The following is a 27,803-nucleotide window of genomic DNA, read 5'->3' on the forward strand; positions in this document are numbered from 1 at the left end:
ATAATTGAGACTCTAATTTAATATCTCAACCTGTTGTCTGGCAACATTCCTAAATCTCCCTACCCATATAACCTCACTCCTACATGTAGATTTGAGGGATTTTCTAACGGCATTACACATTTGGTTGATTTCTTACATAAAATATAGCTGAAGGGAATGCCTCTGACTTTGGCCTTGTTCATACAAATAGTACAAAACAGTGAGACTTAGTGCAGCTGGAAGTTTTTCTGAGATTCCAAACTTAGGGTCATAGACTAGTTCCAGATCTTTTCAGCGTGTCAATCATGCCCTGGGGAAGACATTTTGCCTTTGTAGGATCCCCACAGCACAGAAACATTCAATAAAGCAGAGGAAAAAGTGATTTATCATAAATTCTACTGCAAAAAAAAAAAAAATTACTATATAACCAAAGCTTTAGAGCTAACCAATTCAGGTATGATTTAGTCAATCAGAAAGTCAATATAATGTAAGGTAATCTAGGCCATGGTGTGGTTTTGTCTGTAATTAACATTGTCTAGTACACTGTCAGAGACATCACCTGTGAAATATTAATCTTAATTTAGGTTGGCTAATAGCTATTTTTGGCCCTGAGAACTCTCATTTACGCACAAACCACGTTTGTTTTTCTTAAGAAACAGGGTCTCACTGTGTTGCCCAAGCTGGGGTGCAATGGTTATTCACAGGCACGATCATGGCACACTGCAGTCTTGAATTCATGGCCTCAAGTGATCCCCTGCCTCAGCCTCTCATCAAAACTATTTTAAGAAAAAAAATTCTAATTCATTAGTGATGTCTCTCAGATTGTCTCCCTGCATCACATAACAGTAAACATTTTTAGACAGAAAGCTTAGGTACTAAACAAGTGGAACCCTTCACTATATGGAATGAATATTGCCCTGGGTAACATGCTAAAAGGTAAAAGGAACCCAGCTGAACTTGGAAAAGAGACATTATAATCCAAGAGAATATATGTTCTACACTAATGGTGATATAAAAAGAGCAGAACCTAATGAGAATTAAAAGCACTCCTGAGGTCCACCTGATGTGTTCCAGTGTTCATTCATCATAGGACTTTCCCATGCACAGCTTTCTCAGGAGTGGGGATGGGGACTGGAGAGTCTTACTTGGTCAAGTTTGCCTTGAGATGGGTTTTGGATTAATACTTCGGATAAACTTATCAGGGGAAAAAAATCTGGCTTCAAGTCTATTCACATAAGATCAATATCAGCATAAAAGTTCTGGTTTCTTACCATATACCAAACTAAGTATATTTCCTGCTTTTACTCACATACTAACACATGTACTTTTCTTACAAAGCTTTTTAATGAGGACATTTTCTTAGTTCTCAACAACACGTTAGTCAGCATTTGACTATCTTTCCCATCACTTTTACCTCTAGCAAAGCAGACTTCCTCCATCTCTCTGTGTGTGTCTCTCTCTCAAGCGTGCACACACACACACACACACACGTGTACATGTGTGCATGCCACCAAAGAAAGAAAAAGGCTTCTACTGACCTTGAATAGTTGCCAGTGTACTGTTGCTCATTAGAGCTGGGCTGAGAGCACCGCTCAGGGTCCCTGGATTCAGACTGAGTAAGGCACCTCTGCAAGTCCAAAAGAGGAGTCACTTTATTACCATGGAGATGCAGGTCTCATTTTGACAACACACCAAAAGGAACTTACAAAAGGAAAATCCAGCTGGGGAAACAGGTGGAAATATTTACTTTTCTTTTTTTTTTATTTTTTTATTTTTATTTTTTTTGAGACGGAGTCTCGCGCTGTCGCCCAGGCTGGAGTGCAGTGGCGCGATCTCGGCTCACTGCAAGCTCCGCCTCCCGGGTTCACGCCATTCTCCTGCCTCAGCCTCCTGAGTAGCTGGGACTACAGGCGCCCACCACCGCGCCCGGCTAATTTTTTGTATTTTTAGTAGAGACGGGGTTTCACTGTGGTCTCGATCTCCTGACCTTGTGATCCGCCCGCCTCGGCCTCCCAAAGTGCTGGGATTACAGGCGTGAGCCACCGCGCCCGGCAATATTTACTTTTCTTTACTCTTCTATGGTTTGTGTTTCTCAGTTACTGCTTTCCTGGAGGCTTACTTGTACAAACGAGGTTATGATCAGCACAAAATGTAAAACTTTTACAGTCATTTTGACCCTTCTTTGAATGACTTATTTCTCTTTTTTTCCAAAATGAAAGAAACATTCTAGAGAAAAAGATATATTTACAAGATAATTCTTATGTGTGACAATAACAGTATAAAATTGAGACTCCCATTACATCTCTCATCTATGCTTGAGAATTAGGAAGTAGGCAGTTGAGAGAGTTTAATGGGGAAAATAAGAGTTAAGAATTCTGGGCTTTCTTCTTGGCCCTGTCACTAAGGTAATTAGTGACCTGATATTTTGGGTCTTCATCTGTAAACAAAGGTATGACTACTGCTCTTCCCAGGGTGTTAAGAAACTTAAACCATAATCAAGGTCCTTGTATGATCACAAAACAGCCCACTTCAAAGAGAGTACTGCTTTAAACAGACATTTTTTTCCCCATTTAAGTCAGTGATGCAAAGTCTATCCTATGAGTAATTCCAGGGATGACCTCCACCTCAGATGTCAATGAGATGAGAAAGCGCCTTACCCAGCCGCAAACTGTGAGGGTGCCATCAGGCTTGGGTTTAGTCCTGCAGCAGCTGCCATGGCAGCAAGACTGGCATTTGCTGGCAACTGTGCAGCTCCTTGAAGGGCAGCAGCTGCTGCTGTTTGCAAACCTGACGCTGTCACCATCACCTGGCTGGTCCCAAGAGGGGAGGACAAAGGAGTGGAGGTGGTCTGTGTTGTGCTGGTCTCACTGGCACTGGATGCCTCGGAGGTGGAGGCTGAGGCAGAAGGGGAGGGACTCAGAGAGGGGGACGTGACTGCTGAGGAAGCTGGAGGTGCTGTGGAAATCACGGTTGCTGTGTTGTTGGAGGTGGTGTCTGAAGTGCCTGAAAAGAGAAACAGATTAGAAGATGACCTTTTGTAAATGGTTTTGGAAGAATGGTGGCTTTACTCAGCTAAACTCTATAATCAATGGAGTAATTAACCTACCACCTTGTAAATTTGTTCTTTAATGACCTAGTTTAGTGCTTCTATGGAAATTAACTACAAAACCAAACATTTTAGAATCACAGCTAGGAACCCTACTTTAAGAGATATGAGCAATGGAAGAAACAGAGAAGTTTTCCATTGCCTATTTCCTATTCAAGAAACAAAAGAATCATACAAGCTCTAATTATGGAATACAACTGCTCTGGGGAAGAAAAAGAAAGCAAAAGAAGAAAAACTTCTGTAAAGCTCTTTTCATTCAGAAATCTCCTTAGTGGTCTCCTCAGAAAAATCAAAACAAGGAGAAGAAAAACAGAAAGTTATATACTTTTCTAAAAATTCAGTATCAACAACAACATAGTATAAAAATGACTACATGCCTTCTCTATATTCAAACAACTATTCTGTAATAAAAATTAGCTCTCAAAAAGTCCACTGTGGTAAAAAAACAACAACAACAACACACAATGATACTATGAATCTCATAAAAGCTAGCATAAAAATTAAGATCTAAGAAATTATTATTTGTAGGCCGGGCATGGTGGCTCACACCTGTAATCCCAGCACTTTAGGAGGCTTAGGTGGGCGGATCACGAGGTCAAGAGATCGAGACCATCCTGGCCAACATGGTGAAACCCCATCTCTACTAAAAATACAAAAATTAGCTGGGTGTGGTGGCGGGCGCCTGTAGTCCCAGCTACTCAGGAGGCTGAGGCAGGAGAATTGCTTGAACCTGGGAGGCAGAGGTTGCAGTGAGCTGAGATCACGTCACTGCACTCCAGCCTGGTGACAGAGCAAGACTCTGTCTCAAGGAAGAAATTATTTGTTAGGTACTTTTTAGAAAAAAGTGCCTATGCTCTTGGTTTAAGGAGAATGAACATTTGGATATAAATGACTAACTGGCATTAAATACATCATTACTAAACACTAAAACACATTCGCTAGGATTATTTAATGTTTGAGATCAGCGTTGTCTAACAGAAATACAAGACATATGTAATTTAAACATTTCTAGTAGCCCCACTGAAAATGGTAAGACAAGGCCGGGTGTGGTAGCTCACACCTGTGATCCCACCACTTTGGGAGGCCGAGGTGAGTGGATCATTTGAGGTCAGGAGTTTGAAACCAGCCTGGCGAATGTGGTGAAACCCTGTCTCTATTAAAAATACAAAAATTAGCCAGGCGTGGTGGTGGGAGCCTATAATTTCAGCTACTTGGGAGGCTGAGGCAGGAGAACTGCTTGAACCCAGGAGGTGGAGGTAGCATTGAGCTGAGATCACGCCGTTGCATTCCAGCCTGGGTGACGAAGCAAGACTCCATTAACAAAAAAAAAAAAAAATATATATATATATATATATATATATATAATAACAACATTTTTTGGTGATGAAATCTTTTACCAAGCTTCAGAACATGCTCTTCTTTCATAACAACCTTGTTACAAATTCAGGCAATTTTGTCCTTCCCAAATCTGTTTTAAAACCTTCCTCTGGTCTGTACTAAGAACACCGAGAATTGAACTCTCTTCTCATTTCCACTCTTCAGTTTTTATCACGTCACAGGGTTGGGAGAGACTCAGACATCATCTATTTCAGCACTGACTACTTTCTCCACCTCCTATAAAGCTGTGCAAAAATGGTTGCCAAATGAATGAGGACATAATGTTCTTATTGGTAAATAAAAAGGAAGGTTTTCTTCCTCTGTCTACCTTTCTGAAAAATATAAATGATTTATTTTTATTGCCACTGCCCCTAAGTATCATTACACCTTTGTAGATACTATGAATTCTATTTTCGTTCATTACTTCTTTGGTTCTAAATCTCTCAGAACAATCTACCACTGAACATTGGATGCTGTGTAGGGTCCTGTGTTAGGCAGATTCATATACCCTTTTTCACTTTAATCTTCTCTTAAGACATGCCCCCTGTTGTATAGTAAGGTGAACATCTTTTCTTATTTCTCTTCCACGCTAAGCAATTTCAATGTACTTTCAATCTTTTTTTGAACAATTTATCACCTTATCTAACCTGATTTTACCTATGGGTACTACTTGCCTTTCAAAGTTCTGAAATTGAAATTGCCTATTTTTATAAGTCCTAATATCTTGAGCTCAAAAGGCTTAAAATAGTTATTTTTTTACTCTCTGGCCACCTTCAAATCATTCACCAACTGTTTTCTTAAATCCCTTAAGTTTACAAAGAAAATTCCAGTCAAATTTTATCAGTGAATTTAATCTAGGCCAGGAGATGATGACTCCAGAACCATTCAAAATTGTTCTAGGTGTCTCCAATATAAAAGTCATATAAGCATTATGGTATAACAACCTAAAATTATCTTTAAATTAATTATCCCAGCCAGTAAGTCGTTTTAATCAATGTATGTATTTACTGACTGTAAATTCTTGGCAACTTGGCAATTTAATTACTTGGGTAACTTTCACTGGTGAACTTAGTGTTGCTGAGCCTCAATGTCCTCAACGGCAAAATAAGATGCCACCACCCACCTCACAGGGGCAGTAGGAAGCTATAGCCAAGGTGTGTGTATAGTACCTAGTACTTCCCTGTGCTTCCCATCCTGTTTTGTCTTTTCTCAAACGGCTTTTATTGAGGTACAATTTATAAATTGGATATCCATATGCAGAAAGAGGAATTTCAATCCTTACCTTATACCATGCATAAAAATTAACTAAAATGGATCAAAGGCCTAAATATAAGAACTGAAACTATAAAGCTTCTAGTAAATAAAGTAGGACAAAATCTGTGTGACCCTGGGTTAAGCAAAGAGTTCATAGACACAGCACCAAGAGAACGATCCATAGAAGAAAAAAATAAATTAGTAAATTCAACTTCATCAAAAGTAAAATCTTTTGTGCTTCAAAAGCCACAGACTGAGAGAAAACATTTGCAGATCACATATCCAATAAAGAAATTGAGAGTTGTGTCAGAATGTATAAACAACTCTTACAACTCAATAGTAAGAATATAGACAACTCAGATTTTTAAATGGTCAAATGTTAGTATACATTTTACCAAGGAAGATATAGGAGTGACTACTAAGCACATGAAAATTCATCCAGTTTTAAAATTCGATTACTTTTAATCAACTTACAGAGTTATACAACCATCATCCCAACCCAGATTATGACATTTCCACTCCCAAAAAAGATCCCTTGTGCCTGTTTGTAATCATGTCACACTCCTACCTAGTTATCTGCTTTTTGTCTCTATAATAGATTTTTGTGGACATTTCACACAAATGTCCACACAAATGGAATCATACAATATGTAGTCTCTTGCATCTGGCTTCTTTTACTTAGTATTCTGTTTTCAAGGTTCATCCACATTGTAGCACAAATCAATACCTCATTAATTTTTATGGCTGAATAATATTCCACTATGTAGATACGACACATTTTGTTTATTCATTCACCGGTTGATGAGCACTGGTTTGTTTCCAGTTTTTGGATATTATAAATAAGACTGCTATATGAACACTCACATTAAAGTTTTTGTGTGGAAATGTCTTCATTTCTCTTGGGGAAATTGCTGGGTAGGATGCTAAATTTATGTTTAAAAGAACTGCCAAGGTGTTTTCTGAAGTTGTATCATTCTACACTCCTACAAGCAATGCATCAAAGTTCCAGTTTCTCCACATCCTTCCCAACATTCATCATCTTGGGTCTTTTTGATTATAGCCATTCTGGTGAGTACAAAGTAGTATCTCATTATGGTTTTAATCTGCATTTCCCTAATAAGTAATGCTAACGTCACACATCTCTCCATGTGCTTACTAGTCACTCCTATATCTTCCTTGGTAAAATGTATACTTACATTTGTCCATTTAGAAATCTGAGTTGTTTATATTCTTACTATTGAGTTGTAAGAGTTGTTTATACATTCTAGACACAATTTCTTTATTGGATATGTGATCTGCAAATGTTTTCTCTCAGTCTGTGGCTTTTGTGCTTCAAAAAGCACAAAAGATTTTACTTTGATGAAGTTGAATTTACTAATATATTTTTTCTTTTATGGATTATTCTCTTGGTGCTGTGTCTATGAACTCTTTGCTTAACCCAAGGTCACAAAGATTTTGTCCCACCTAATTTACTAGAAGCTTTATAGTTTCAGCTCTTATATTTAGGCCTTTGATCCATTTCAGTCAATTTTTATGCACGGTGTAAGGTAAGGATCTAAATTCCTCTTTCTGCGTACGGATATCCAGTTGTCCTAGAACCATTTGTTGAAGACTATCCTTTCCCTATTGAATTGCCTTGGCACCTCTGTCAAATATCAATAAAGCATAAATTCAAAGTTTTGCTTCTGGACTCTTAATTTAGTTCCATTTAATGTATATATCTATATGTACGCCAGTAATATACTGCTTTATTGTTGCTTTACAGTAAACCTTGAAATCAGGATATGAAAATCCTCTAATTTCATTCTTTTTCAAAATTGTTTTGGCTATTCTGGGTCCCTTCCATGTATATTTTCGAAAGAGTTTATTGATTTCTTTAAAACAAAACAAAAAAAAACCTGTTGGAATTTTTACTATGATTTTGTTGAATCTATAAATCAAGCTGGAAGACTGAGCATGGTGGCTCATGCCTGTAATCCTAGCACTTTGGGAGGCCAAGGTGGGTGAATTGCTTGAGCCCAGGAGTTCAAGACCAGCCTGGGCAATATGGCAAAACCCCATCTCTGCAAACAATACAAAAATGAGCTGGGCAGGTGGCATGTGGCTATAGTCCCAGCTACTGGGGAGGCTGAAATGGGAGGATCGCTTAAGCTTGGGAAGTTGAGGCTGCAGTGAACTGTGATTGTGCCACTGTGATAGGGCAATACCCTGTCTAGAAAACAGAAAACAAATTATATATATATATATAACAAATTATATATATATAAAAAATAAAATAAAAATATATATTTGTGTTATAATGTGGATAAACCTTGAAATCAGAGAGACAGAGATATGCACACATATCTCAAGCTGGAGAAAAACTGTCAAATTAAGAATGCCTCGTTTTCCAAAACATGAATGTGGAATATGAAATGTCTCTTTATTTAGACTTCTTTTAACTTCTTTCAGCAAATTGTAGTTTTCATTGTTCAAGTCTTACACTTCTTAAGTTTATTCCTAAGTATTTTATTCTTTTCATACTGTTACATACAAGTTATTTCCTAAATTTCATTTTTGAACTGTCCATTGATAGTATATACAAATGTAATTGATTTTTATATATCAATCTTGTATTCTGCAACAATACTGAATTTACTGACTAGTCCTAGATATCTTTCTTTTTTGGTGAATTCCTTGGTACTTTTATGCATATAGAATAATGCAAATAGAAGCAGTTTAACGTCTTCCTTTACAAACTGTCTTTCATTTTTTTGCTGTCCTTTACTGGAGGCTATACTCTCCAGGACAATGTTAATCAGAAGTCCACAAAAGCAAACACTCTTACCTAACTCCCAGTCTTAGTGGGGAAAGTATTCAGTCTTTTGCCATTAAGTATTCTCTTTGCTGGAGAGTATTAGTAAGTGCTCTTTATCAGGTGAGGCAGTTCCTTTGTATTTCAGTTTTTATCATGAATGGGTTTTGGATTTTTACAAATATATTTTCTGTACCCACTGAGATGATTATGTGGTTTCTATCCTTTCTTCTACTATTATGTGTTACATTAATTGATGTTCAGTTATTGGACTAACCATACATTCCTGGGAGATAAATCCTCCTTGGCCATGATGTATATAATTGTTTGATTTTTTTCAGTATGTTGCTGGATTTGACTTGCTAAGATTCTTTTGAGAGTTTTGGTTTATATTTTCCCAAGGAATATGAGTTTGTAATTTTTTTTCTTGTGATATTTATCTAAGCTTGGGTATCTGGGTAATGCTGGCCTGATAGGAAAATACAGGAGGAATGTTATTTCTTTGATCCATGTTTTAATTTCCAAATACATGGGGACTTCCCAAATTTATTTCTATTGTTAATTTCTAGTTTATCTCAGTTGTCATCAGACAACACACTTTGTACGATTTTAATCCTTTTTAATTTACTGAAACTTGTTTTATGGCTAAAAGTATCCTGGGAGATGGATGTTCCATGTGTACATGAAAAGGATGTGTTTTCTGCTGTTGCTGGACCAAGTGTCCTGCAGATGGCATTTAGAACAAGTTGGTTGATAGTGCTCAAATCTTGTATATCCTTCACGCCTTTTTTTTTTTTTTTTTTTTAAAACAAACAGGGTCTTGCTCTGTTCTCAGGCTGGAGTGCAGTGGTACAATTTCAGCTTATTGCAGCCTCAACTTCCCAGACTCAAGTGACCGTCCCGCCTCAGCCTCCCGAGTAGCTAGGACTACAGGCATGTGCCACCATGCCTGGCTAATTTTGTTCATTTTTTTTTTTTTTTGTAGAGACAAGGTCTTACTATGTTGCCCAGGCAGGTTTTGAACTCCTGGACTCAAGCGATCCTTCCACCCTGGCCTACCAAAGTGCTGGGATTTATAGGCATAAGCCACTGCACATGGCCTGAAATTTTTTTTTTTTAAACATGGCTCAAATAAATAATATGTCTGAAACTATTATTGTTGAATTGTCTGTTTCTTCTTTGAATTTTATTCCTTTTTGTTTACTGTATCTTGGGCCTTTGTTGTTAGGTGGCTATATAATTATAGTTGCTATATCTTCCTGAGGAATGAACAATTTTGTCATTATGAAAAATGTTTTGGAAAATGAATTGGGGGCAGGGCATGTTTGGTTGAGATTATTAAGGGCTGTGGAATTTTTACAAGTTTTTGAGACACAATGGAACACTTGTCTTTCTGGAGGAGTATGGCAATGATCACTCTTGCATCTATTTTAGAATGTTTACCAAGGACCTATTATGTGTCAAAGGTACCTGTGGGAAAATAAGACGACCACATCAATCAAACATGATTTTTCTTAGAAGATAGTACTGAGGATATGGTTTTTCCTTTCATTTCTAAAATCCTATTCCAAATAATAGTAAAGAGATACAAAAGGGAAAAAGAGCTCTGGTGACAGATATCAGAGGTTTTGAGATTCAGACAGATTTGCAGAAATGAGAAAAAGGATGAAGCTGGATGGTGGAGAAATCAACCATAGTCCAGAAGGGCAAAGGAGAAGACTATGATAGAGGAGAAAATTATTCACTCTGATGGAGCCTTACAGAGAGTCCCAGCTCAGAGTTATTTGTCAGATACTGAGGTAGATGGAAACAGGGTCAGAGAACAGGGTGATTCAAGGACTATTCACATGATAGCTCTCACAGTGGGTCTTTCCCTCCTTCTACCAGACCTCTCAGATGAACAGAATCAATGTCACCTACTCTTCAAAGAAAATAAAATCTGACTATGGAACGCTAAGGACTCTAGTGTAGGCACTTGCACGCATGAGTAAAGATACCCCTCATTTTGGAAAAGTATGAGAGAAAGCCTCGCTTGCCTGCGTGCTTCCTGTTTTATGCTGAAATAAAGTCTGGCAGTTTTTTATTCACATTCACAGCTCACTGCAAACCCTTCCATTCAGGGCAGGGGACTCTTGAGTAACAGAAGCTACACAATGTCAGGAAACACCCTTGCAAGCTACTGATATTAAGTAATGTAATCTTGCATTCATCACTATGAATAAATAACCAAAAATCAACAGACAATGAAAAAAGCCAACAGCACATTACAAATGGCACAAAATGAATAAACAGAGTGAATGCCAAAAAACTCTAACTTACAAAAAAAGATAAATTACCAGAGTTCAAGAAAGACATTAGTCCACATTGAAAATGCTTGCTGAAGGCCAATGAGGGCAAGTTTTAAAAGGTCCCTTCTTTGAAATCTTGTAGTGAAATTTTAGAACAGTATAAGATTAAAAAAAAAAAATCCTTAAGGTTTATAGAGAGAAAAAACAAGGAAAAAGAGATTGAAATCAGACTTTTCATTAGCAACACTAGATGCTAAAACACAACAAAATTCAAAGGAAAAATACTTTTGTAACTGGACAAACTCCAAAAAAAAAAAAAAAACTGTGAAGGCAAAATAAATACTTCTCAGTTATACCTGTATTTTGAAATTTTACCTCCCATGTAACCTTTCTACATAAAATTACTTGAGAACGTGCTCCAGACAAAAAGGAATCAAAGAGGAAGACAGGGGATCTGAGAAACATTGGATTTAACTCAGGAAAACAATTTAAAATAAGCAATCACAGAAATCCCAAGAAGAAAGTCTTCAGGAAGAAAGCAGACTGCATTAGATAAGTTGTATGATTAAGACACTGGCTATCTTTAATAAAGAACATGATAAAGACACATGCTACTTTTCTCAACAGAGAAAAGAAGGCAGCATAAAAATATCAGAGGAAAAGAGGCTGTACAAGAAAGTTATAGTCCAAAGAGGAAAAAGAAATTAAAAGGGGGCATGGTTTTGAGCAATGGCTGATAAAAGAGTAAGAAAATAAAATTCACTTGACACTGACTCTTCTTCTCTTTCAAGGAGCAATGACATAAATTCAGCAGCTTACATCAACACAATTTATCATCTCATAGGTTTTGTGGGTCAGGTGTGCAGGCAGAGCCTGAGTCCTCTGCTTAGAGTTTCATAAGGCTGCAATCAAATACTATACTGTACAAATACTACTGAAACTGTACATACATGTACATATAAAAAAGATTTAAAGAGAAAATAAAATTAGTACTTGTGATTGTTTTTCCTGTTTCAATTTCCTAGTAATGTTGTTTCTTAATAATAAAAAAAAAATTCATTCCAGGAAAAATTATCAACATGTCAGAAAAAAAATCACAATTAGATCCACATAAATAGGCTGAGTGAGTGAGTTCACGAAAATGTGGCCAGTAAGAAGTATCAAAAACTGATGCAAATTTTTAGCTAGTTTTGAGTATTAAAATCTCTCTAAAATTACTTTGATTTTCCCCATATTTTAAGAAAACTGCAAAGCTATTTGTTCTTAATGTGTAAACTATTAAAAAAATTTTCTGTAAAAGACAGGTATTTTTAGACCTAAAGCAACATAACTTGTTGGGAAGGTAAGATTCAGTTCATAATTTACCGGGTGACTGGCAGTCAATGTGGACAACAAGGTCCTCAGAGATGGGACTTCATGTTCTTGGTGCCTGCCACAATGCCAATCTATCACTAACAGTTTGCTTATTAAGTAAAAGTGCTCCATATTTTATATATTTTTAACCAGGGTTCTTAAATATATTCTTGAACCAAGGTTCTTAAAACTGGAACCTGTAGGTATCCACAAATAGCCTTGGGATCGGAGGTTGATGGGAGTTGTCATTTATAAACTTTAAATTTTACTAAAAATTGTGTATATGTCTATTTTGTATGAGGAAAAGTCTGTAGCTTTCAAATTCTTAAAAAGGTCCAACATCCAGAAGAGGTCAAGAAACACTGTTTAACATAAGCAAAAATTAATGGATGACTGGATGCAGAAAAAAATAAAAATGTTCTAATAATGTAGAAATTTAATATAATAAAAAGCCATTTATTCAATTTTTACATCATGGGTAGGTCACAGAGCCAAGGAGGCGTTATAAACTTAAAACATAAGTGAGAAAAATAAAAATTCCCACCTCTAGGTTAAATTAAGCTTCAATAAGAAATATCATTAATCTACCCAATGATTTACTAGCAAACAACCAACCTGGTGAATAATTATAGCATGTTATGCACTATGTATCACTAAAAAAACATCTGATGACAGTGCTAAGTGATTTTAAATTTATCTGGAAAATGTGCTACTGAAAGGAGGCCAAAGGGAAAAAAAAAACCCATTCATTTTACAGAGTATGTCACACACTGAGCTAGGCATCAAGAGTTCAAAAAGAACACTCAAATCTTTTGAGAAGTGCAGTCTATTGGGAAAGACAGGTGTGTGAAAATAAAATTATTTATAATATAGATACGTGGAAATGAATAGTTTCCTGGAGAAGCTAAAGAATATTTCCAAGAAAAACTGCCATACAAGCTGGTATAGTTTTATCAATAACAGATCAAGAACTGCAGGCTAAGATGGACATTTCCAGTGTAGGGATGTTTACAAAGGTATGGATGGAGCCCTCCTGTGTGTTGAGGGTAGGGGAGGCAAAAGACTAGTGGGAGATCAGGTTCAGACCGGAAATAACCTTCATGAATTGACAAACTTGCATGTTTTTCTGAATGCAAAAAGGCACAGCTATTGAAGGTTTTTAAGGAAAGGAATTAAAGAAAATTGATGTTTATGAGCAACACCTATCTTTAGTTAGAGCCTTAATTCACTATTTAATGGCAGATTCTTATAATAACCCATCATGGGCCTCCCATGTGCTCAGCAGGTGCATTGCCTGGCAGCTGCTTACCTGTAACTGAAAGATTTGTCACAGCAGCACTGGTCAGGGGGAGGACAGGGCTGACTGTGAGGGTAGTTGCTGCACTGCTAGTCACAAGGCTTGGTGTGGTCGCCACCTTGAGGTCAGAAATGAAAACATGGACAAAGCACTTAAAATCAAAACTTAAAGAGGAAATGATTTTATAGTCACTCTTTGATCTTGGAATTGAGACACTTAACATCCTATGTTGGAAAACTGCTATTGGAAGATAGTTGTTCACTGATACCACAAATAGCTCTTCCCGGGTTTTAAAAATAAATAATAAAAAGTTCCTAAATTTCAATAGTGTTGAGACAGATATACTCTAAGTCGGTAAGAAACATTATACTAATTATCAACTTTACTTAAATAAGAAAACTATTTGACAGGATCAGGGAATCTGGGGTACGTGTTACTTTTACTTTTGACCCTGTGGGGGGGCAGTATGGCCTTATGTTTGGTTTTAATAAAATAAAATTATGAAAATAATGTGAAGCAACCTTTTTAAAAAACTGATTCGTTTTGAAATAACAAAAAATTCTAGTTTTGCAAGAGATACTGTCTTTCTTCTAGCACAAATCAACATAAACATCACCTTTACAAAACAAAATTGTTGTTTAATAATTATCTTTTTCATAACTATCTCATAACTTTATGACTACAGACCCACCATTTAACAACTACAACCTTCAATAAACTAACATGTGCTTTTAATGCTGACTTTAGTTTAAAAAGCCTGCCAGTATGGAATGACATTCAAATAAAATAAAACCAAATTTAAAAAGAACAGAAATGCAAACTTAACAATATTCCCATCTTTTGAATCCTGACAATGTAGAAGTCAAATTTATAATCATCTTAAAAATCAAGGGAGTCACACGACCACTGTATGTCTCTTCAGTCTAGGAGTAATGCAAACAGCAGAAGTTACTCAATGAGGCTTCATAGGAAAGGATCATATGTAGTTTGAAAGTAAAAGATCTGAGATGATTGACTTAATACAAGTTCAGAGCTGAAAGTTATCTGGTAATTTGCCGTCACTTAATCATGTGAGTGTAAGTTTAATAAATTGGGCTTTAGGACTCAACACGAATAAAACTAAAGATTTTCTGAGATAGCTGGAATCAGTAGCAAATTTACTCCCATGGTTACACAGTAATCTAATGAACTATACCTGAGAAGAGTATGATGGAAATGCAATGAAAGAATTAGAATTGTATACTTTAAAAAATAAGATAGGTGGGCTGGGCGCGGTGGTTCACACCTGTAATCCCAGCACTTTGGGAGGCTGAGGCAGGTGGATCATCTGAGGTCAGGAGTTTAAAACCAGCCTGGAGAACATGGTGAAACCCCGGTCTCAACTAAAAATACAAAAAAATTAGCTGGGCCTTGTGGCGGGTGCCTGTAATCCCAGCTACTTTGGGAGGCTGAGGCAGGAGAATCTTTTGAACTCAGGAGGCAGAGGTTGCAGTGAATTGAGATCGTACCATTGCACTGCAGCCTGGACAACAAGAGTGAAACTCTGTCTCAAAAAAAAAAAAAAAAAAAAAAAGATAGACTGGGAACGGTAGCTCACACCTGTAATCCCAGCACTTTGGGAGGCCGAGGCCGAGGCGGTGGATCACTTGAGGTCTGGAGTTCAAGATCAGCCTGGCCAACATGGTGAAACCCTGCTTCTATCAAAAGTACAAAAAATTAGCCGGGAATGGTGGTACATCTGTGGGGTACATCTGTAATCCCAGTTACTCGGGAGGCTGAGGTACAAGAATCACTCGAACCCAGGAGGCGGAGGTTGCAGTGAGCCGAGATCGTACCATTGTACTCCAGCCTGGGTGATGGAGTGAGACTCTGTCTCAATACAATACAATAAAATAAAATAAATAGAAAAATAAATAAAAAATAAGATAGACCAAGAAGTTCTTGGGTTAATAACAACATGAGATTTCACCCTCCATGCAGGGGCACCTCAAGATCAGTGACCTCAGCAGAGAGACAGCGAGCGTGCATGCGAGCATGAGAATTTCATTACCTTGATAATGTCTAAAATATAAATTTATATGCATTTACTTGATGTATTTATTCATTAAATTACTATTATGAAATAAACTGATTTAACAGGTCATTTGTAAAATTGTGAAAATTAGCCCTTGAGCTTGCATTTTTTTATTCTTACCAGTGAAGTTGGGCTGGGGAAAATTGCTTTGATAGGTGAGCTGCTGGTCCCACCACTACTCGGTGGGTTTATTCTTTTTTCTTTCTGGCGGCGGTTACAGAACCAAACACGAATCACCTCTTTTTCCATATTGAGCTGATCAGCAATCATAGTGATCTCTTCCGAGGTAGGCTTTTGATTCTGCAGGGTGAAAAAACCCTTTGGAATAACTATCCTTTGGAATAACTATCCTTTGGAATAACTATCCTTTGGAATAACTATCCTTTGGAATAACTTTTTGAACTACTGGCATAATCACATCAGTATATAAATAAAAAATGAGGAGGGACAGGTTAGAAAATGAAGCTGGGACACATACAACCATCCATATTGGGCCACTTTCAACAAAGAGATCCTGTAGATAGAAGTTCTAATGAACATACGCCTACTAAACTTATTCATATTAACTTAGAATAAGTTATCCTTGAATATCTATAGTTTTTCATTTTTAAGATCTATTAATTGTGAATGAAATTAACAAAATACCAGTACAACCATATGTATTAGCAGGAATTTAACCTTTCTCCACACTTCACGCTATCTAATTTGGACCTCACAGTAGGAAAGGCAGGTGTTTCACAGATGAAGGACCTTCAGCTTAAAGAAATCATGTGATTTGCCCAATCAGGGGCAGAGCTGATAAAAATTCCTAATTCAGTGTTCTCCCAATGTGCTCAAGTCTTTTCTGAATTAGAGAAGTCAAAATTTTCTTAAAAGCTTTGTTATGATATTACCTGGTTAAAAAAAAAATAATTGCCAAATATCTCTTGCATTAATTTAAGCTCCATAGCCTAACACTCAAGGTCTCTAGTGTTCCAATCCCAAACTACTATTCCAGGCATACAGACACTACAATTTAACCAACCAATCTACTAGAGTGTCTCCTGATACACCCTATGGTTTCCCTCACTTCAGTGTTTCTCCCCCACTCTGAGGGGGAAATGCTCATGTGCTTCCTCCGCTAAAGTACTTTCCCCCCACCTTTTGTAGTCTGTGGAATTAATTCCTATGTATCCTATGTTAGCTGCCACCTCTCTCATACTGAGCGCTCGCATGGATGTGATTCTGGTGTCTCCTGAACCCTGCAGAACTCTGGTTCTGTCTCCTATGTTAGTAACTTACTTACTTCACCTATTTATAATCATCCATAAGGGCAGAGGCTGACATGTCATCTTTTACCACCTACAGTTTCTACTAAGTACTAATGTTAAGTACCACACAGACAATCCCATGTACAGAAAAGTAAAATCCTCACTGACCTCCAAGAAACTCTTCTCTAAGGCCACACGGATGTTGGTCTCTATGCTGGTGCGTTTCTTCCTCCTACGGCTCAAGCCCTCAATTCCTGGAGAATTCAGGGCACTTGGGCTGGAAAGGGACGAATCAGATGAGAGGTTCTCTGTAAGAATGAAGAAAATACAGAAATAAAATTAGCTGAGCACAGTGATTCATATGCACAATATGCATATTAACAAAACTGACAAAATAAGCTACATGCAAGTATGAAAAGGTTTTCACATAACCTACATTACAATATTGCTTATTGGCCGGGCACAGTGGTTCACACCTGTAAACCCAGCACTTTGGGAAGCTGAGGCGGGAGGATCACTTGAGGTCAGGAGTTCAAGACCAGCCTGGCTAACGTGGTGAAACCCCATCTCTATCAAAAATACAAAAATTAGCTGGGCACGGTGGCGTGCACCGGTGGTCCCAGTTACTTGGGAGGCCGAGGCAGGAGAATCACTTGAATCTGGGAGGCGGAGGTTGCACTGAGCTGAGATCATGTCACTGCACTCCAGCCTGGGCAACACAGTGAGACCATGGCTCCCTCTACCTGCTCCCCCGCCCCCCCCCAAAAATATATATTTACTACCATGGATATTTCTGCTGCCCTTATTGGCATTCTTTGTCCTAGGATGTTGACAATATTACCACTACTTTTGGATTTCTGTTTCTGAGAAAAAAAGAGGTTTACTATTTCTATCCTTAAACTCAGCTCTATGTCTCCAGTTCTGTTTGTTTATAAGTTCTGGGGATAAAAGGAAGAAAGTTTCTTGGAAATTACTGAACGTTTAATATTTATCTTGTAAATGGCCTCTCATTTTATTGGTATAATCTAGGGTAAAAAGAAAAGAAACAAATGAAATATTTATAAATTCTCTGAAGTTAAATCACAGGGTTCTGTAATTTCACAGTTTAATAACCTTGGGCATGTCATACACAACTGAGTTTGTTTCTGCTACATGTAAAATAAGATGGAAGGAGTAAACCAGTGGTTCTTATCTGTGGACTCCAGAAACAGATGCCTAGGCCTCACCCACAGCTACTGAATAAAACTGTCCAAGGATGCGTGTTTCAGGTTTGTCTTTTCCAAAGGCCTAATTTTTGTTCCTATCTACAATAAGAACTATAGTTTAAGGGATCTATATGACTCCTACAGCTTTCATAGTCTATGATACTGTGACTCAAAATTCCAATCTTCCAAAAGGAACTCTCAAAACAAAAAAACGTAAGACTAAGCTAGTAGTCTAACTTTTCTGAATGATATGTGTGGTCATCTGAAATAACAAAAGCAGAAATATTGCAAGAACAAGTTCTATGATAATTCATCTAGGAAGACACAATAAGCTTCTCCTTCAAGCTTACCTAAATACAAAAGCCTTCTTATCCTATTCCTTCAACTGTGTGTGTGTGTGTTCCTTTCCTGGCTCAAATACAAGAAGTATTTCAGGCTAAAAATTATTGCTAATTATTTACACTGTAATTACTAGAATATTTAAATGAATCAGCTTTCTGATTTATATCACCATAATTCATAATGATCCTCCCAGGATTAGTAAGCTTCAAGGTTCCGTAATAACAAAAATAGAGTAAGAAATATAAACCCCAATTTATATAACAATCCCCCTGTAAAATTTCAATGAATGACAAAGAAATGTCGTATACAGTCACTTACCTGCATCATTTAGCCACTTCTCTAAAAGTGGCTTCAACTTGCACATGTTCTTAAAGCTGAGGTTCAAGGCTTCAAAGCGAGAGATGGTAGTTTGGCTGAAGTCATTTCCATATAGTTTCCCCATAGCGAGCCCAACATCACCCTACACACAATACAGAGCAGGAGAAGAGGAGAGGAAAGACAGAGTCATCTCACCAATGCTTAAAGCCTTCACTCTGGGGTGTTGCTCCAGTAACTGCTTTAGACAAAGAGTCAGTAATTATTCCACTTACGGGGTTCCACATAAACTCCATTCCTAAGCCAGTCACAGTGTTACTGTGAGGACTCTGTCAGGCCTGATCATTATAATGTTCAATACTGTCCCACATACTTTCCCATTTTGAATCTCTTCTTGCCACCTTATGTAATCATGGAGATACCAAAATTTCAACTAGGTATCAAAAATAGTGCTAATATTCTAACAAGCCCCTTAAATGATACAACCAAAGTGATTTAAGTAATCTTTAAAAATGTATTTATCTGGTCTGGGCGCAGTGGCTCACACCTTTAATCCCAGCATTTTGGGAGGCCTAGGCCTACATGGGTGGATTACTTGAGCCCAGGATTTCCAGACCAGCCTGGGGAACGTGGCAAAACATCTAAAAAAAAAAAAAAAACAAATATCAGCCAGGCGTGGTGGCTTGTGCCTGTAGTCCTAGCCATTTGGGAGGCTGAGGTGGAAGGATCGTTTGAGCCCAGGAGGTCAAGGCTGTAGCAAGCTGTTATTGTGCCACTGCACTCCAGTCTGGGTGACAGAGTGAGACCCTGTCTCAGAAAAAGAAAAAAAATTAATAAAAAGAAAAATAAATTTATCTGTATCACCTACAGATATTATGTATAACTCTCTAGATAACCCAAGATATTCCTGAACTAACCAAACTTCCCAAAAATCAGTTTAAAAATTAGAAATCATCTCTTTCTTCTTTTCCCTATCAAGTATTTCTGGAAGCAGTGAAAAAAAGGATCTATTTTCACTCCTAGTTTGGATTTCAAAGTTAGTTACAAAAAACAGGTATTCTAAAAGACTACTTTTGTAACCATCATAGAAATAGAAATTCACAGTAGAGAGGTTTGACCCATTTAGTCAAACCTTCATGGGCACTGGAAACTTGGTAACCTTATAGCAATAGAACAATGATGCCCTGAATATATTACAAAAGATGTCTTTCTCTATAAGCCTATAACCTTTGAAATGTATACAGAGCTTTTCTTCTTGCTGAATCTCTCTTGTTCAAGCTGGAAAAAAAGGGTATCTTAATAGTTACTTTATATACAGGAAACAGAAGCTCACGGAGTTTAAATGATTCACCCATTCATTTCAATTAGTTTAGTGACAGGGCAGAAAGGCAACATTATTTCTGGTCCAAAGTACTATACAACTAATCCTACTATTAGACAGCCAACTCTCAACTATCCCGGCAACACTTATTTTGAACTGGGATTATCCCAGTCCTTTGATTCCTCCCTACCCCTAATCCATCTTTTGAATACTACATTTTTTATTAGCACCTACATTAGGTGGTAGTTGGGTTACAAAAAATAACATATTTTTAAAACCCCATTTTCTTTTTGGTGAGCTACTTCTGACAAAAAGTTTAACAGTGAGAAATATTGAAATGTAAGACAAAATGAGGCACACAGAATACCTGAACTTCAAGTGACTGATATCCTCTGCCTTCCCATATAGCCACCAGCCACATGTGGCTATTTAAATTAATTAAAATCCAATAAATTAAAAATTCAGTTCCTCAGCACCACTAGCCCTTCCAAGTGCTCAATAGCCATAAGTAGACAGTGGCTATTGTACTGGGTAACACAAATACAGAACATCCCATAATCACAGAAAGTTTTAATGACAGTTCTGAACATACTGAAGTAGACTGTTTATTAATTTCCTTCCAATTACAGTAAAATGGAAATAACCAGAATTAGTGGTGAGCAGGGCATAAGTGCTATCCATTATACTGTATACAAATATGTCTAAAGATATAGATGATTATGTTTATCTATACTTATATTGCTGTATTTTTATTAAATGTTACTTCATTCAGGCAGGGCACAGTGGCTCACACCCGTAATCCCAGCACTTTAAGAGGCCAAGGCAGGTGGATTACTTGAGGTCGGGAGTTCAAGACCAGCCTGGCCAACATGGCGAAACCCCTGTTTCTACTAAAAATACAAAAATTAGTCGGGTGTGGTGGCGCACCCCTGTAATCCCAGCTACTCAGGAGGCTGAGGCATGAGAACTGCTTGAAACCTGGGAGGCGGAGGTTGCAGTGAGCTGAGATCAGGCTACTGCACTCCAGCCTGGGTGACAGAGTGAGACTCTCTCAAAAAAATAAATAGAAGAAAATAAAATAAAATATTACTTCAATTATATATTCACTAAGTTCCTACTATATGTCAAGCACTGAACTTACGCATTGTTTATCACATATATTCATGTCATGGTCACCTTGTTTAGATTATAGCTGGTGCCAATTAAACCTTGTAATTCTTTGAGTATAAGAACTTATATAGCCGTTAGATGGCAATAAGCGTTTTCTGGCACAATAGGTGCTAGTTGGGTTAAAAAAATAACGTATTTTTAAAACCCCATTTTAAGCTATAAATTTTCACAAACTTCTATCTTATTATAAAAGTATATAAAAGTAACAATTTAACAAGTAAAAAATAAATCAACAGCCTAGGAAACACAAGACCCCATCTCTACCAAACACAAAAATATTAGTTGGGTGTGGTGCATGTGTCTGTAGTCCCAGCTACTTGGAAGGTTGAGGTGGGAGGATCACTTGACCCCAGAAGTTTGAGGCTGCAGTGAGATATAATTGTGCCACTGCACTCCAGCCAGAGCCAACAGAGTGATACCCTCTCTCTAAAAAAAAAAAAAAAAAAAGGTAAATAAAATATATATTAAAAAATCATGACAGTAATTATAAGAATTGATACCTTAAGGTGGTGGCTGGAAATAAAGCTATGCCATTAACTAACTAGAACCATGATAATAAACTCACTTTATCATTTATTAATAATATGTTTTCACATTTAAATTGCTTAATTGAATAAAAAGCAACAGGCTCCTCAGTTAACATACTAATTTTCATTAATTTGGTACAGGCTTGGTTTAATGCTTTCATGACAATCCAACTCACAACCATCTTGGGTTATCACTCACAAAAGTAAACGTTTTAAGTAGTCGATTCATATACAATCTTAACTATATTATATCCCTTTGATATTTTTAAAAAGAACAAAACAAAAAAGGAACAAAAACTGGGACTGGTAAATAATGAATGTATCACATGTGGTAAATGTATTATACTATAACACGCTTTCTAACTATGCAAAGACAGCCATGGTAATCCTTTAATAAGCAATTATGTAATTAGAAAATAACTGTTTAAAACATCTAATAATATGCATACTTACACAGAGAATAGAGCTTTTTTTATTTCAGTAAATAACTTTAATGGCTAAAACTTTCTCTTTATGTGTGTACATAAATAAATTGGACACAGAACAACCTTCAAATAACTAAAATTAAAGTATCTGACTTACAAACAGAAGTTGATATACTGATTTTCCATTCTGTGGCAGTAGTATGTACTTTAACCCACATAGTCCAAGTTTGTGAACCACTGCCACTGCTGTCTCAAAGTCATTTTGAAAAATAAGGAATGGTCATGCCAAAAAATAGGATAAAACCATAAAACAAAACACCAGACCATAGAGAAGCTATGGGATGTGCGGAGGGATGTGCGGAGGGATGTGCGGAGGCAGAGAAAAACATAACACTGGCAATATGCTGGATCAAATGCAGAAAGGCAAACCACTATTTGAGTAAAAGCTAAAGATTTTTAAAAGCCTTAACATCTTTGGCATATCACTTAGACAACAATCTCTCAGGGAACCCAAGAGTATACTGTGCTGATAGTTCAAACCTTGAGGCACTGCTAAATATGCTAACTGTATACTTATTTCAGCGTCCTAACTTACTCATATCAATCTAGTTTTATGTTTAGCTTTCTTTTTTTTTTGAGACAGAGTCTCGCTCTGTCACCCAGGCTAGAGTGCAGTGGTGTGATCTCGGCTCACTGTAATCTCTACCTCCCAGGTTGAAGCAATTCTCCCTGCCTCAGCCTCCTGATTAGCTGGGATTACAGGCATCCGCCATCACGCCCGGCTAATTTTTGTATTTTTTAGTAGAGATCGGGTTTCGCCATGTTGGCGAGGCTGGTCTTGAACTCCTGACCTCAGGTGATCCACCTGCCTCGGCCTCCCAAAGTGCTGGGATTACAGGTGTGAGTCACCGTGCCTGGCCTAGCTTTCTTTTTAAAACAAGTCAGATCATTTAAGATGCTTTGAAAGGATTAAAATGTTTCTGGATAATTTGCTTCTTCGTAACTCAAAACTCCTCACAAATGTAACTGTATTTCCTCTAAAATCATGCCTATTTAAAAAATCATTTTATATTCTCAAACACAACTGATTTCTTTGAGCAAAAATGAATTCCCAAAGAAATATAAGCCTGGGCTGGGCGTGGTGGCTCACACCTGTAATCTCAGCACTTTGGGAAGCTGACGTGGATGGATTTGGTTGAGCCCAGGAGTTTGAGACCAGCCTGGGCAACATGACAAAACCTCGTCTCTACAAAAAATACAAAAATTAGCTGGGTGTGATGGTGTGCCTGAGTCCCAGCTACTCAGGAGACGGAAGCGGGAGAATCCCTTGACCCCTGGAGGTTAAGGCTGCAGTGAGCCGTGATCATGACACTGTACTCCAGCCTGGGTGACAGATCGAGGCCCTGTCTCAAAAAAAAAAAAAAAAAAAAAAAAAAGATATATATAAAGATATATATAAATGTGTTCTTAAAAACACCCATAGTACATGCAGGATGCTATCCTTGGATTTTGACCTTCCAGGCCAGGTGGAGCATTACTGTACTTTCAACACAAAGTAATTTGAGTAATATTTAAGTAGTGGCTTAAACACTTCAAATAGTAATTATATTCCCTGGAAAGAAAATATCAGATTTTTCCTGATTCCATAAAAGCACCCAATCTAATCCATACTTCCGCTTTTTTTTTTTTTTAACCTAATGATCTTATACCATTTTACATAAATTTCATTCAGTTTAATTCTTTGCCTGCTTTAAAATTATTATTTACAGGCTGGGCACAGTGGCTCACACCTGTAATCCTAGCACTTTGGGAGGCCAAGGCAGGAGGGTTGCTTGAGGCCAAGAGTTCAAGACCAACCTGGCCAACATAGTGAGACCCTGTCTCTAAAAAACATGTATTATTTATGACAGGTTAATCAAAGAGTCAGTGGTAGTGCTTAGAACAAACAAAAATGCCATGTATCCAGACAACTGTTTAAATAATTTATTAAATATATTCACTCTTCTTTAAAAGTCCTCGGTTAGCTGACAAATTGTAGAAAATTAATTTGGATATTGGCTAATTTGGGGTTTTCATCTTCTATAGATTCTTGCTTGATTAACTGGTTTTAGCATAGGCTTAGAGAGTGTGTGTGCCTGTGCCTGCATGCCTGTCTTCATCACCCTTTCTCTTCCAAAAAGTTATTTTTATTTTTAATTTTTATTAATTTTTATCTTTTTAGAGACAGTGTTTTGCTCTGTCACTCAGGCTGGAGTGCAATGGAGCAATAATGGCTCACTGCAGCCTCGACCTCCCAGGTTCAAGCAATCCTCCCACCTCAGCCTCCTGATAGCTTGGACTACAGGCATGTGCCACCACACCCAGTTAAATTTTTTATTTACTTTTTGGAGAGACAGGGTCCCACCAGAGACCAGGCTGGTCTCCATCTCCTGGGCTCAAGCAATCCTCCCACCTCAGTCTCCCAAAGTGCTGCGATTACAGATGAGAGCTACTGCAACCCACTACAAAAAACTGTTTTTAAATAAGCCTTCTAAACTTTCCCCCTTTTAGCTACTAAAATACACCCTGTAATCTTTACTCTCTCTTCATCTTACATATGAAGCACTAAGGTCTTCATCTTACATATGAAGCACTAAGGTCTACTACCAGATATTCTTCAATAACAAAATCCTCAGTATAGTCAAAATATCCTCCAACATAATCTTTTAAACTCTTCACAATTTACTGATATAATTATGATTTCAGAGGCCTGTGTTCTGAAAGGAATCATAAAGCTTCTAGACTAACATTAAACCGTACATTAAAAATGCAGCAAAAGGCTAACAAAAAGGTACAGTTTAAAACCAAAAAACAACATGGTTGAGGAATATATTGTATCTTAGACGCCTCTTTGGACATGTAAAGCAAATACAGCTGTCCCTCGGTATGCACAGCGGATTGGTTTCGGGACCTCCCTTGGATACCAAAATCCACTGATGCTCAAGTACTCAAAATTATAAAATGCATATTTTTATATAACATATGTGTATCCTCCCATATACCTTAAATCATCTCTAGGTTACTTATAATACTTAATATATAAATACTATGTAAATCATTGTATTGCTTAGGAAATAATGGCAAGGAAAAAAGTCTACACATGTTCAGTACAGACATGACCATCCTTTTTCATCCCCTGCCCCAAATATTTTAGACTGGTTGAATCCACAGATGTGGAATCCATGAATACAGAGAGCCAACCGAATCTGGACCCAGCCAAGGAGGGCAATCAATGTAAGGCCAATTCACCCTACCTGAGTGAATCCAAGTTTGATTCGTCTTTGTTTGAAGGTCTTGGCAAACTGCTCAAGCTCCTCAAGGTCACTGGGCTCCTCCAAGCTGGGAGTATCAATTCGCTTTGGTGTTGACTGGCTCTGTGGAAGTGTCTGAATTGGGGTTGCTGCTATTGTGCGTGTTGGGGTTGCTGGCTGTTAGAGAAAGAATAAAACAATGAGGAAAAACATGTGAAGAGATATTTAGGCTTACTCCAAGTAAACAATTGAAGGAAACAGCCACATTTATGGAGAACAATGAAGACCATGTAACACTACAGAATGTGCAACATAATGTTCAGTGAGCAAAGCAGACAGTGAAACTACATATGCGGTAATTACAAGTAAGGTTAAGCACATAATTCTATAGAAAAAACATGAATACACAAAAACGAAATCTATTATAACTGGGTTTTCAAATGGTCTGAAGACATATATCTTATGTCTTTTAATAATTACTCTTTATTTCAAAAAATCTATTTCATAAGTCTAGCACTTCAACTGTCAAAGCAGTAGAGTCTTGTGTATCACTATTACATCTCCAACCTGTGACACAGTATTATAAAAATAGTATTCAAGATTAAAACTATTTTAAGGGGGAAAAGTAAACCACCTGTAGTTTAAATATCTTATAACAGGTTTCACTTTTGTATATCTGTTCCAGTTTTTTCCCCAAGGACCTATATTTTTAAACCTTCACTGTAATTATGGTATACATAATTTTACTCTCTGCTTTTCTCATTTAAGATTGTTTTAACTTTTTTCTATAGTATTTCAGTCTTCATAATTATCCTTTTTAAAAACTAAGGCAATACTCTGATAATTTACTTAACCAGTTCTTAATCGCTAGACAGTTTTCATGTTTTCACTAACATAGATAACACAATGAAAAACTTCATGCATATTAGTTATTTTTTCCACCTATGTGTGTAATTAGTTCTTTTAAGATAAATTCTCAAGGGCTTTTCTGGCAACTAGATAAACAATTTCACGGCTTTTGATACATATCATAAGGTTGGTTCCCACTTTGCAACACTCCTCCACATGACTTGGTTAGCAGTTTAAAAAAATGTTTTGCTAATTCAAGAAGTAAATGGTAGTTCCCTGCTGCTTTAATTTGCATTTCTCTTACTACTCAATGTCAAAATTTTCCCATGTGTCAACTGTTATCTGTATTTCCTTGGATGTGAATTGGATTTATGTCCTTAACCAATTTATATATTAATGATACCCTTATTCTCATCCTTATCCTTAGAGAGATCCTCAAATTTTATAGAGTAAGCTTTGTCATATTAACGCAAATGCTTTTTCCAATTTGCTTTCTTTCTTTTATTTTTCAGTGTACATAAACCTTTAAATTGTCATTTGGGTTAGCTTTTAATTTTCCTTTCTAATATATCCTGTTACTTCAAATCTGAGAAAGCTTCACTTATTTCTAACATTGATAAAATTCCTTATAATCTGCTAGCTTCTTCTATGTGTTGTTGAATATTTGATTATTTAAATCTATGTATAGTTTATTTTGGGACATGAGGATATAGTCTCTTTTTAAAAAGAAAATAGTCAACTTTCTTATCACACAAACATAAGGTTATTCTGTTCTATTCACAAGCCCTGAGTGGAACACACCTCACTAGCGGGAGGTGCTGCCTCACTGCATCTTAGTTGCTCAGTTGACCCCTCCTGTGAACAGTAGCCCAGGTGAGCGATTATAAACCAGGATTACAGATAAAGTCTGTGGCTGTGAATTTTTCTTCTTCAAATTGAGATAAGTTATATAACCCTGACCTTTACCTTATGAGTCAAGGCTTCCTCCAAAGGAACTAACTGTCCCAGAAAACTACAGAATAAGCATTACACAGGCGACAACTGGAGTTAAGTTCCTCTCTTATCATCCTGTTTCAATGACAACAACAAAGTTCATTTCTATGTTATGCTGACACTGCGTAATTTTCAACCTGACCATTCTGGAGTACCCAAAACCACCACCAACCATAGTAGACTCCCATGTGGCTGTACACTTCTCACAGCGAAACTGGTTGACAGTTAGAGGTGAGTCTTAACTATCACATTGTTACTTCATCTCCGGGGTTGAAGTAGCCCCATTCTCAAATAATAAAGGACTAAAAATAGCTTGGGTAACTTTAGATGGGGTGGTTACAGATAAGTTACCCCAACTCCAGAAACCTCAGGCTAGACTGGGCCAGATCTAGAAATGGCAGAGTAGAATTCAGTGAGCAGCAGTCAGGATGAAGCCACAACAGCCCTGCCACCATATGCAGAGCATGCAGGCCAGGAAGGAGTCTCTGGTATAGACTTTTTTCAAAAACCCCAACCTCACTCTCTACATACAGTCATACAACTGCTACTAATTGTAGTAGCAGTTACTATATAGATAGTAGTAGATACAGAACA

At 37.2% G+C, this 27,803-nt stretch overlaps 1 protein-coding gene across 6 annotated transcripts in view; it reads right to left on the reverse strand.

The window, feature by feature from the left end:
* The window catches only part of POU2F1 (POU class 2 homeobox 1), a 197,004-nt gene that overhangs the window by 12,732 nt on the left and 156,469 nt on the right, over window positions 1-27,803 (reverse strand). For all 6 annotated transcript variants that reach the window (XM_025382351.1, XM_025382341.1, XM_025382348.1 and 3 more), the window contains 7 exons: window positions 25,371-25,544; window positions 18,638-18,779; window positions 16,941-17,080; window positions 15,643-15,822; window positions 13,461-13,566; window positions 2,637-2,982; window positions 1,518-1,606 (listed from right to left, as the gene is read on the reverse strand). In XM_025382351.1, the coding sequence (XP_025238136.1) occupies window positions 1,518-1,606; window positions 2,637-2,982; window positions 13,461-13,566; window positions 15,643-15,822; window positions 16,941-17,080; window positions 18,638-18,779; window positions 25,371-25,544 (1,177 nt within the window). The remainder of the gene's footprint in view (window positions 1-1,517; window positions 1,607-2,636; window positions 2,983-13,460; window positions 13,567-15,642; window positions 15,823-16,940; window positions 17,081-18,637; window positions 18,780-25,370; window positions 25,545-27,803) is intronic.

This window comes from Theropithecus gelada, chromosome 1 (assembly GCF_003255815.1).
Source record: "Theropithecus gelada isolate Dixy chromosome 1, Tgel_1.0, whole genome shotgun sequence".
NCBI lineage: Eukaryota > Metazoa > Chordata > Mammalia > Primates > Cercopithecidae > Theropithecus > Theropithecus gelada.